Source organism: Lepisosteus oculatus, chromosome 6 (assembly GCF_040954835.1).
Source record: "Lepisosteus oculatus isolate fLepOcu1 chromosome 6, fLepOcu1.hap2, whole genome shotgun sequence".
Taxonomy (NCBI): domain Eukaryota; kingdom Metazoa; phylum Chordata; class Actinopteri; order Semionotiformes; family Lepisosteidae; genus Lepisosteus; species Lepisosteus oculatus.
Window position 1 is genome coordinate 56,289,061 of NC_090701.1, and position 12,634 is coordinate 56,301,694.

General features: G+C 40.5%; 1 protein-coding gene across 3 annotated transcripts in view; it reads left to right on the forward strand.

Moving 5' to 3' along the window:
* The window catches only part of LOC102683809 (microtubule cross-linking factor 1), a 79,221-nt gene that overhangs the window by 31,789 nt on the left and 34,798 nt on the right, over window positions 1–12,634 (forward strand). For all 3 annotated transcript variants that reach the window (XM_069191612.1, XM_069191614.1, XM_069191613.1), the window contains exon 4: window positions 11,350–11,409. In XM_069191612.1, the coding sequence (XP_069047713.1) occupies window positions 11,350–11,409 (60 nt within the window). The remainder of the gene's footprint in view (window positions 1–11,349; window positions 11,410–12,634) is intronic.

Below are 12,634 nucleotides of genomic sequence, written 5' to 3' on the forward strand. Positions count from 1 at the left end.
AATTTAGATGGTTTTCAAAAAGAGTATTTTGAATATGCAGTAATGCCTGCATCCATGCCTCAGTTTAAGACCAGATGGTTGTAGTAACTGAGAATTTGCAGTATAGCAACTTTCCAGTATCTTTTCATCATGAATGTTGTATAATAACTCTTAAGTGTTCTTGGCATACTGTATGTTATCATTATAAAAGTCTTTGCTTTCAGTGTTAAAGCACTTATGAAGATAGTCCTATCAGTGAGGTCCATGTTTTATTAAGACTTCATTAGGATGTTTTTTTCCTTCACCAACAACTACTTTTTGTCTTTCTTTGCTAGCAGGCAGTCACAAGGGGCATCATTAAAATGTATTCATCGCGCTGAGTCTCTGGAAGGCCAACCTGAATAGGAATTGCTAACGAGCTTGACATGCATTACACTTTTTCTGCATACATTTTTAATGCTATTATGATGCTTTTCCAGGCATTTTACCAGAGGTCTGGAGCGGAGGCAGCATTATACAGTCGCATTACTGTATGTTTAATATGAAAAACAAACTTGAATCCAAATCCATAAATGAGCAGGGCATAGCACAGCGAATGTGTAGCCCTTCTTACTGCACACATCCCACTGAACTGAAAGAAACTAAACAGCTAAACAAAGTCAAAGTCAACTTTATTGCCTTTGGGTTGTTAGGAAATGTTTGTGGTGCGCTCCAAATAAGAGATACAGAAAAAAAGATACTCAAAGAAAAAGAAAAATCATAATTAACACACATCATATGCAAAATACAATATGATACTGCATAGAAAGATACAATTTAGTTCCCAAACCAGGCCGTCACAGAAATAGTTAACAGTCTCTCAGCTGTTGCTCTGGACCATGGCTCCCTGAGACACACCAGACTTTCTGGGCTGCCTGAGAAAATACAGTCTCTGATGGGCTTTCTTCATTCCCTGCTGTACATTGGTCTCCTATTAAAAGGTGGAGAAGATTGATTGTTATGCCAAGAAACTTAAATGTATGTACCCTCTCCACAATCTGACCATCAGTCACAAGTGATTGTAGTTCGTTCTCATCTGAAATCAAAGCTTTCTTCTTTGGTTCTATTAACATTGAGCTGGAGATTGTTTTTTGTACTATACAGGGGAGTATGATCTGCAAACCTGGTTAATTTTACAGATTCAGCGGTAGACACACAGTCATTTGTATTACAGGACGACAGAAGCAGTGAGAGACACCAGCCTTAGTGGGGAGGTCACCTGTATTCAAAACCAGTGGCTGTGAGAGCTTCGGGTGTGCTGTGACCACCTGTCTCCAGCCCGATAAAAAATGTAGTAGAATGGTATATTTGTATTGTTTTGTGTTAACAGACAAACATAGGTCATGCCTAGTGGTTTTCCTTTTCAGCTAAGGGTAGAAGTCCTGAAGCACTGTACATTTCCGAGTCCCAAATGAACCTGTAATGTGACTTGCATTCTGTCTGTGGAGAGATTGTATTGGAGTCTTCAGTCTCAGATTAGCCCATTATGTGTTAAGTACCCTTTGCTTGGGTGAATGAGAGTTCAGTGCACTTTACAAAAGTGTTATGGATAACATCTGTGTAGCCAATAAATTAGTGAACAGCCACTTTGCTGTATAGTTGTCATGTACACTCTTTACTTCATACATAAAAACACAAATTGCACTACCCCAAATATTATATATGTGTGTGTCCTGTATAGGACCTGTGTGGTACACAACTGATAGAGAAGCTATGAATATTTCACTGAAATAACACACTGAAGGAAACAGAAGATGAACAGACCAGAAAAGCTCTAAATTTAGAAATAATGATACTCACAGTTACACTGACTTTAAACATTCATCTCTTCATAAGAATCTCATGATTTCTTTCTTTCCATTCTTGAGTCCATGAAGCTTTCAAATGCTCCCCAGTCATTAACTGGAAAAAAAGGTTTTTCTTATTTCAACAAAGTCATCTCAGGCCTGAGGAAATGCTAGTTCGTGTCATAATATGTCTTTTCTTTTGTAAAAGCAGATTATGGGCAGAAAAGACTTTACTACATGTTTACTACATTGAACATCAAATAGTAGCATAAGTATGCTACATGAAAAGACATTTCATTACCAGCAACTACTGCTGCACGCTGTATTGTTATGCATTTGATAAACTTTTATTTTTTATTTTTTATTTTAATTGAATTATATCCTTTCTTACACTAGTTACTGTACTAAACTCTCAAGTCTTTACTCTAAGAAATCTAAAACATGAACCATTGTTCTTCACAGTGTTCAAAACACAGGCCTGTGCTTTTTACATCTATCAATAGAATTACTTTCCCTGTCTAAATGTAACATTTAAATAGTTAATGTTACTTGGAATGACATTCACTTAAACTGACACACACTACTGACATTTGCATTTACTGATAGTTGAAACTGAAGCTGATTGTTTGGAGCTGCCTTGTGGATGTAAATATAAAAAAGTTGTTTGTACATGTTATGCACTTTCCTGTGAACTAACATATATTGGGTTATTTTGTTTAAATCTTCAAACCCCAGCTCATGCCGGATTTAGCAATGAACAAGTAAGGCAGTGAAGTTTGTGTGCTGACTCTTTCTTCCTTGGTTTTGCCAGCTCTTTTTGCCAAGCCTGACTGCTAGGTCAGTGGGTGCAGTGCTGACCTGTATTATTAACTTCGTTTGGAGGCTGATGTAATGTCTGGGCGTCTGGAAGGTTGTGCCATGTGTTATCCTTGCTTGGGCTGATTCCACACAGTGGTGTCACAATTTAAGTCACAGTATCTTTTTAAAGGTCACTGGATGTCAGATGTACAGTACCTGTATTTGTCACGATATTAGTTCCCCCTCCTTAAGGGTGCTCCAGCCCTTTTACTTAAGACTTTATTCTCTGCACCTGTTCCCTATTCCCAGCCCACCTTAAAAGCCAGGCGGTGACGATCATCCGGGCTCTGCATCTGATTTCCATATCGTGCGAGTCCGGGACCTGGAAGCGCCTGGTCCCGTTAAGGTTTTAACCCCTGTTCTTGTTCCTTGTCTGCCGGTTCCGGTCCGGTCTTCGTGTTTTTAATTCCCTTGTTCTGATGGATCTCCTGGTTTTGGACTTTCTCGTGTGTTTTTGGATATTCCCTAAGGACTTCTCTTTTGGATTGTTCGCCTCGGCCACACCTCCCCCGTGCACCAGCGCACCTTGGACACGCCCCCCTGTCTTCAGCCCCGTTTTCCTGCATGACGTTTCCCCAGTGTTTCCCCACTTCGTCGGACTGTGTCGTCCGCATAGGGTCCGGAAAGAACTGTTCGTTACAGTATTTGCGTCATTGGCAAACAAAAAAGCTGCTTCCAGTTATTTATCCGTTAGGTAAAAGAGCTAGTAAACATGTAACAAAATTCACAAGTTCATAGATCTTAATGAAATTCGCCTCTGGCTTCTTCTTCACAGCCACGACCTCTCATGTCATGTCATGTCGGGAGCATCCTCATGTCCTGTATATGGACAGGCACAGCACCGTGTTGCCCTGACATTCCTCGGGCATCATCTGTACAAACTCCAGTACAATACTGCCAGTCGATACCTTGCTCCCCAAGGAGCCCATTCAGTCACTCTGCCACTGTTCTTGTAGGCAGTGTCTGACAGAAGGAAAAGTCATCCTGTGTACATGTACTGTATACAAGCGTATTGGCTAAGTCAGCAACAATCTGTAGTTCCTTCTAACTGCAGTGCAAAATACCTACTTGTTTTCACACAGTCTGCGAAAGTGCTTGTGGCATTTTCCGCTGTACGATTAATTCTGCAGGTATTGTAAGAGAGAGACACCAAATCTGGCTGTTTTGCGGACTGATTGCTGCATGTAATGGACACAAGGCCTTTCAGTGAAGGGAACAATACGTTCGGCGCCAGTGTGTCTTACCCACTTGTGCAGTTTGAATGGTGTCGTGTCAGGAGACCCCAGTGGTGTTACCAATGGGTGACAAGCTGGTCACTAAAGCAGATTCCCCTGGCTTCAGCTCGGATAGTTTTCCCTGGAAGATTTCAGCGCTTTTACCTTGGGTGCTTCACGTCTTGTTTCTGGATGTTGCTAAAGATAGGGCTCAGACTCTTATTAGCAACCACCTCATAATGTACACCAAGGCCTGGGATTCTGCTCCTTCCCCATCTATGTAATAAACCCCACATTAATATGGGGTGGATCGTACTTCCTGCTAGTTTTATGCCCTTTGATTATGCATGAGTTCAGAGTCCTGACAAGATGTGCTGGCATCTATCTTTATTTGTGGCTTCATCGTGTTTTAATGCTCTCTGTTTTAAGACATTTTTTATTACCATAGACTGAAACTTTGCTCCGTGTAATGATTGGTTCTGCATTGTGACTTATTGTAAACAGGACGTAACACACAGTAGGTTCGCCTTGGCTTTTGTAAGAATTATCAGAAACTTTACGCACTGTGTGTGCACAAGACATGATGGGTAATGGCTAGATCACGCTGATATTAAATCACTTTGATAATGAAAAAATATATGAAGCAGTCATAAATATGCTGTTCATACTGTACATAATAATAACATAATACAAAACAAAAATATGCCATTTTTAATTAAAAATGATCATCTCTTCCACAGACCACCAGTGGTCTGCATACCATAGTTTGGGATCCTCCGCAATAAACAAAGCTTAGATTTAAACTTTAAAGATTTGAACTTTTTCCACAAACATTACAAATCTCCTGCAGCTGCCTGTTTAGTATGGCGTAAAACAGCATACAGTGATGTCAGTTTGAAAGGAACATATGAAGGCAAAGACATTCAGTCTCTGATTTTACTTTGGAAGTCTGTGCAAAAGATGACTCAAGCGGGGTCGTCTTTCACACCATCATTGTGTCGCCACCCAGATTGTGTTTGTCTGTTGCTATAGCTTTCGCTTATTGTCAAACCGAGGTCTCTGTGGATTAGGACACTGTTTAATTATTTATTTTCTCTTGAGAAGGGATTTGAACTCCTGGCATCCGGAGCACAAAAGATTCCAGTTCTGGTTAGACTGATTATTTGGTTGTAAGTGTGCAATAGGAAAGGCAGATAGGATCCAGTTTTTCTGTAAAGCACAGCCTTGTATAGAGGCCTTAATGAGGTCCTCCTTGAATACCCACAGCTACCAGAGCAGGAATGTACTGTAAGTAGTTATCAAGGAACCTAACCAGGCCTGTCTGCAGTGAAGAATACTCAGGCATGGCAGGTACTTACTTACATATTCACCCCCTGACAACTGCTGGACAACCCTATTGTATCTAGTCATTAATTAGCACAAGAGTCTGAGAGTGCGATAAAAAAGTGCTTTTTATTTTATAAACCTTGTAGCGCTGTGAGAGCTGATGTTTACGGGACTCTACGAAAGTGACTTACCAAGCTTGAAATACAGAAAAAGTCATGAAGAGTCATGTTTTCAACAGTGAGGTTACAGAATGTGGCAAGAAACACGATGTGTAAAATAATGTTTCTTTGTCACTGTTTAGACGTCTTATTTAGCCTCTTTAGGATGCCTTAACCTCTTTAGATAAAATGCTGTGTCATTGTAAGAACTCAAGCAGGACTGAAAAAATATTTAAATATGTGTTAGCAACACATTATAATGATGACTACAGTTGTGCTATAGTAAATATAGGCGGCTGTTCAGATTAATTGCTAAATTCCAGTGGTCTTAAAGTCATAATGCTCTTATAGTAATTAATGGATACTATGCAATATGTAAAACACATTCCTCACTCAGATGTGACTGTTGACCAATAATTGAGATTAACGTTGAGAAATGAAAGGGATAGGAAGATTACCACCGTGTAGTAATTTGAAGTTGTTAAATGGGATGCATCTGCTGTTGAGCACAGCTAGCCACTCCTCGTTCTAAAGAGCACTCGTCGCCTACATTGGCATTGTCATTGCTCAGCTGAGAAGATGTGTAGTCGATACAAGAGAGTTTTTAATTGTAGGCGAGTGCAGCCTTCTTGAATAATATCCAGACATTATGATCCTGCTTTCTGACAGCATTGCATGCCTCTATTTTCGGATCTTTACGAGAACTGGCTGCTGTTCTTGGCCGCCTGTCAGGGATAGAATGCGCTGTGCTTGGGAGTGTAGCAGGCGTAGCCCATACCAGCGGTGATAGCGGCCATCAGACCCAGTTTCAGTATGTCCTTGGACAGACAGAGGAAAGAAATCTCCTTTTTTAGTTCTTACATCGTAATTGGAAAATAATTATTTGCACCTACTGTATGCCTGTGTTGGTTGAGTTTAAGGATCAGCAGAAATTCAGATTTTCCTCATGATGTGACTTGTTTTGTGCCTTCTGAAGATGTACTTCTGAATCAGCATTTCACAGGAATACTTGCATATATTTAATCTTCTTTCAAGTGCAACTGTTTAATTTAGCATGGTAATGTATTAAGCTGCAAATTCACTATACTTGATATATATTTAGCATAATTTAGTTGCAGCCATATCACCCTGCAACTCACAACTGGCAGCCCACTGGAGCTCAGCAGCTGTCAGTACCTGGATGGGAGACCTCCTGGGAAGACTAAGGCTGCTGCTGGAAGAGGTGTTAGTGGGGCCAGCAGGGGGCGCTCACCCTGCGGTCTGTGTGGGTCCTAATGCCCCAGTACAGTGACGGGGACACTATACTGTAAAAAGGCGCCATCCTTTGGATGAGATGTAAAACCAAGGTCCTGACTCTCTGTGGTCATTAAAAATCCCAGGGTGTTTCTCAAAAAGAGTAGAGCTGTTACCCTGGCGCCCTGGCCAAATTTTCCCCTGGACTTTACCAGTCATCGCCTCCTAATAATCCCCATCTAGTGAGTGATGAGCATACTGGTGCACTCTGGCTGCCATCACATCTTCCAGGTGGGGCTGCACATTGGTGGTGGTGAACTGGGAGTCAGAAAGCGCTACCTGTAAAGCGCTTTGAGTGGAGTGTCCAGTAAAGTGCTATATAAGTGTAAGAAATTATTAATTATTATAATGCAACCAGGATCCAAACCCAGTCATGTTCTCTGATTTTGAGTGATTCCCTCTGTTCTGTTTTTCAAGCAGTCTGTTTTTAGTGCTTAGTCCTATGTTACTTACTTAGTCTTTGTTCCTGATAATAGTCTGTTGTAATGACCAGAAAGGACATTGTCAGTGTGCAGCTGGTGCTGTTCTCCTGACGGTGCTGTGCTACAGTATCTGCACTGCACTGTGGATCACTGGTAGCCTGTCGCAAGTGACTCACTGGACTACTGAGCAGACTGTTCAGTTTTGTTTTCTCATTTTGAAGGTGCTACATGGTGTGTAAATCAGTCTTTGCTGCAGGCTTGGTGGCAGCAAGCTCATGCTGAAGAAGTCAACAGGATTGACTTTTTCACATGTTGAAAAAGGATTGAGACATTGTTTACTCTGCTGGATGGGGTCTGCAGACAGAGTAGTTGCTTTAATGGGAACGCCCTCACCTGTGGCCTGTTTCTTATTCTTGTCACAGTGATGAATGCCGAGGCTGTGCCTTCTTTGTTTCTTAGTTCTCAATAGACTGTAGCTGTAAAATAAAGCTGCAGACTTCCTCTGGTGATGTTTAATTTTCCCCCTTTGCTTTTTCACTGTCAGCTTTGAGCTTGGAGCCATTGTTCCACTAACCAGTCCCAGGTGATTCTGCTTTCCAAAGACATTTCAAATAAGTCGATGATGTTTTTTTTCTTTATTTGCTTGGCATTTCACACAAGATTGCAGTCTCTCTATCCGGATAAGGCTTCTACTTGAAAACCTTTCTCTCAATACCAGCCAACGATTTCGGCCCACTTTTTTCCACAACTATATTTTCCTCGTGCCTATGTTTTTAATTTTGTTTTAGTTTTCACTCCATTAAAAGTTGTTTGTTTACAAAATGCTTTAAAATTCAGAAAATAATATTTTTTTTCCCAAAACATTACTTGAAAGTAATGTTTTACTAACACTCACTACAGTGCTGTGTTAGAAATGCAGGTCTGGCAGTGTGATTAAGTAGGTGTCATAAACCTTGTTTTAGTACTGAATATGACAAGAAAGATGTCCTTGTGGACTTCAGATGTAGGACACAGTTCCCCCAATTATGTTTTGCTCCCTTGTGAAAGAGACAACTGAGAGAGTGCATGCAGTGTAGGGTTTTATTCAGGTCGTGAGATGTAATGCTGTAAACCTACATTGTTACTTTATAATATAATATATAATGAGAAAAACAGGCCATTTGTGCGTAAATAACAGTTTGGCCTTTTGATCTTCAGTGAATACTTGCCAAAAGTACAAGGTTATAAGACAGCAAAAGCAGACCCAGGTTTCATTTGCCTTCATTTCTACCAGGCTGAGTCTGAAGCTTTTGCACATTGACCTGATTCAGTGTTGCAGTCGTGGGATTTCTGATCAGTTTTCCTCCTCTCCCGTTTAGGAGAGGGCTGGCACTCTAGGTGGGGTTCGGAGGGGTGTAGGAGGGGTTCTTTTGCTCTGATTTCTGATCGCAGTTTTTGGATTGTTTATAAAATAAAAAACCATATAAAAAACTGGCCACTTCTAACAGTCCTTTACCAGCTGTGCCCATATAAATAGTAGTGCTGTATTAGTGAAAATACCCCTTTGCATATAAATAAAATATTGTTACAAATGGGGGGGTTAAAAAACTGGTGAAAATCAGGATTTGACTGAGCGGTTTAGTCAATAATTATTTATCACCCCCAAGTGTAAGTGTCTGCATCCTTTCCCGGGGAATCAAGTACTCTGACTCCAGGAAGACACACCAACTTATCCTCTTATTTAACTGTTTCTCAGTCTCTCCACTCATTTCCAGATTTCAGCTTTTCGCACATTTCCTGGAATCCTGTTTCTTTATCAACTTTCCCTCTCTTGCCCCTCTTGCCCACCCCATAACATCTCTGCTCTTTCTTACTCTGCCACACAATTGAAAAAAAGCTGTACAGCCAAAGCAGTGCTTTCTCCTTTCTACTTTTCAAGTATAGGAGTAGAAACTTAAGAAGCTGTTGAAAAGACATCGTATCCCCTATATGGGTCCTATCTGTGTGCTGTCTAGATTAAAGTAGCAGCGTTCAGCCATAATAATCTTGCTTAGTACTTACAGTGCCTTGTGAAAGTATTCGGCCCCCTTGAACTTTTCAACCTTTTGCCACATTTCAGGCTTCAAACATAAAGATATACATTTTTTATTTTATGTGAAGAATCACCAACAAGTGGGACACAATTGTGAAGTGGAACGAAATCTATTGGATTTTTGAAACTTTTTTAACTAATAAAAAAAATGAAAAGTGGGGCGTGCAAAATTATTCGGCCCCCTTGCGTTAATACTTTGTAGAGCCACCTTTTGCTGCGATTACAGCTGCAAGTCGCTTGGGGTATGTCTCTATCAGTTTTGCACATCGAGAGACTGAAATTCTTGCCCATTCTTCCTTGCAAAACAGCTCGAGCTCAGTGAGGTTGGATGGAGAGCGTTTGGGAACAGCAGTTTTCAGCTCTTTCCACAGATTCTCGATTGGATTCAGGTCTGGACTTTGACTTGGCCATTCAAACACCTGGATACGTTTATTTGTGAACCATTCCTTTGTAGATTTTGCTGTATGTTTGGGATCATTGTCTTGTTGGAAGATAAATCTCCGTCCCAGTTTCAGGTCTTTTGCAGACTCCAACAGGTTTTCATTCAGAATGGTCCTGTATTTGGCTGCATCCATCTTCCCCTCAATTTTAACCATCTTCCCTGTCCCTGCTGAAGAAAAGCAGGCCCAAACCATGATGCTGCCACCACCATGTTTGACAGTGGGGATGGTGTGTTGAGGGTGATGAGCTGTGTTGCTTTTACGCCAAACATATCGTTTTGCATTGTGGCCAAAAAGTTCAATTTTGGTTTCATCTGACCAGAGCACCTTCTTCCACATGTTTGGGGTGTCTCCCAGGTGGCTTGTGGCAAACTTTAGACGAGACTTTTTATGGATATCTTTGAGAAATGGCTTTCTTCTTGCCACTCTTCCATAAAGGCCAGATTTGTGCAGTGTAAGACTGATTGTTGTCCTATGGACAGACTCTCCCACCTCAGCTGTAGTTCTCTGCAGTTCATCCAGAGTGATCATGGGCCTCTTGGCTGCATCTCTGATCAGTCTTCTCCTTGTCTGAGCTGAAAGTTTAGAGGGACGGCCAGGTCTTGGTAGATTTGCAGTGGTCTGATACTCCTTCCATTTCAAGATGATCGCTTGCACAGTGCTCCTTGGGATGTTTGAAGCTTGGGAAATCTTTTTGTATCCAAATCCAGCTTTAAACTTCTCCACAACAGTATTACGGACCTGCCTGGTGTGTTCCTTGGTCTTCATGATGCTCTCTGCGCTTTCAACAGAACCTTGAGACTATCACAGAGCAGGTGCATTTATACAGAGACTTGATTACACACAGGTAGATTCTATTTATCACCATCAGTCATTTAGGACAACATTGGATCATTCAGAGATCCTCGCTGAACTTCTGGAGTGAGTTTGCTGCACTGAAAGTAAAGGGGCCGAATAATTTTGCACGCCCCACTTTTCATTTTTTTATTAGTTAAAAAAGTTTCAAAAATCCAATAGATTTCGTTCCACTTCACAATTGTGTCCCACTTGTTGGTGATTCTTCACATAAAATAAAAAATTTATATCTTTATGTTTGAAGCCTGAAATGTGGCAAAAGGTTGAAAAGTTCAAGGGGGCAGAATACTTTCGCAAGGCACTGTATGTACACATACAGTATATAGTATATAGTATAGTACATATATAGGCAATTGTATCATTTCATTACTGTCTTCTTTTTATTACATGTTTTGGTAGAGCTAATTTGCTTTCCAATTGCATGGGTAGTGAAAAGTGTAAATTAGTTGGATGTTTTTAAGTAATAGCTAATGTATGGGCCTAATCCTCTGATAGGTCATCTGCGTACTTTGTCTCCTACACAATACTACCCTAAATAGAGAGTGGGAATGTACCTCAGTGTGCCAGAAGAGTACAGGTTCATTCCACCCAGCAAGGTAAAAAGAAAGAGTAAAATACAAATTGGCTTGGCTGAGGAGCCACAGCATTATTTCTTTAAAGCTTAACATTTACCCAATTCATTGTGCATATATAATGATTCTTTCTTGATTAATTTGTCACTAAGCCCAATCTTGAGTGTTTTCTACAGAAATCCTTACAATTCCATGAAATAAATTCCCTTGAGAAATAACAGTAGAGCTGTCTGCCTCAAAGGCAGTTTTGTCAATTGTACAAGTGTACATTTGAAATGAAAGTGAATTAAAATATGTACCCTTTGGCTTTTATTTCTTGCGTTTATATTTTCCAGAGCTCCTTGAAGAGACGAGGGAGTCGGGAAATGCACAAGGAGAAGAAGTCATTAGCTCAGGTTGGTTTCATTCTGTCAGGAAAAGAAACATTTTAATTTTCTGCAAAGATTTAAAGTGTCATTGTAGTGGATGTAAAATGGCCTTCATTGACAAGTTACTATTTCTGATTGTAGAGATGGTCTGCAAATCACCTTTACTGTAAGGCTCTTCTAAAACTGAACTACAAGAAGAGAAGTGCAGCAGCCGTTTAATGTCCTAAATAAATTGTACTCCTATTAGACATGAGTATGATATGTGTAAAGGCAAAATGTGAATTCACTGTTTATTGACTGAGTATATTGTGCTTTAAAGGGCTATGTTTATTTCTATCAAATACCCAAAATTATGTGTACTGTGTGAGGTAAAATAGAAGTAAATTTCTGTATTTTATCCATTATTCCTTGACAGGCACCAAAGGAAAATTATCCCAACGACAAATTATCCTAAACTATCCTGAAAACAGAGGCTTTTGTTTCCAATTTCACCGCAGAAGTATACATTCACAAATTATCAGTAAAAAATCATTTCATTCAGCTAATCTCCAAACAATCAATTAACCAGACGTGAAAAACTCATCTTGGTGACTTGCAAGGCCTGTGATCAAGCGAACAAGCCAGGGGAAATGTGCACTGATCCAGCTGGCACTAGCTAGAAGGCTAGAGGCTATTGGGATGCTGAAACGTAGGAATATCAGTGTCCGGGTTCGACTGACACTTGTGTGCACACCGATCTGTCTACAGCTGTGATGTAAAAAGAAACGCTCTACCCGTGACTGACGTCCTCACCCCTAGAACCCAACAAGAACCTCCATCTTGTGTGTTTCACAATGAGACAGACTTATCGCCATATCCATTCACCCAGCATGAGCCCAGTAGAGCACGTCTGGGATGCACTGGATTGGGGTGTACATCGTAATCCCCCAAATCCCCAAACACAAGCAGCACTTCTTGCCGAGTGCCATATGATTTCCCAGAGAGAAATAAATGCTCTTGTAGTGTCTGCGCTCCACTGGGCGCGAGCATAGCTAGCAGATAATGGAGGACCCGCCACGTAAAGCGTTAAACTCATTCACCGACAAAATTGTCCCACCTTAGTATTTAAATGTCTTTGGTTGGGTGATAACAGGTTTCAATGTGTAGTTAAATGTAATTCTCAAATGATTTGTTTCTTATTTAATACTTCTCAGTATTTAGGATAATTGATTTATATTCCCTAATATCAGAATAATGGGTTCATACAACAGAA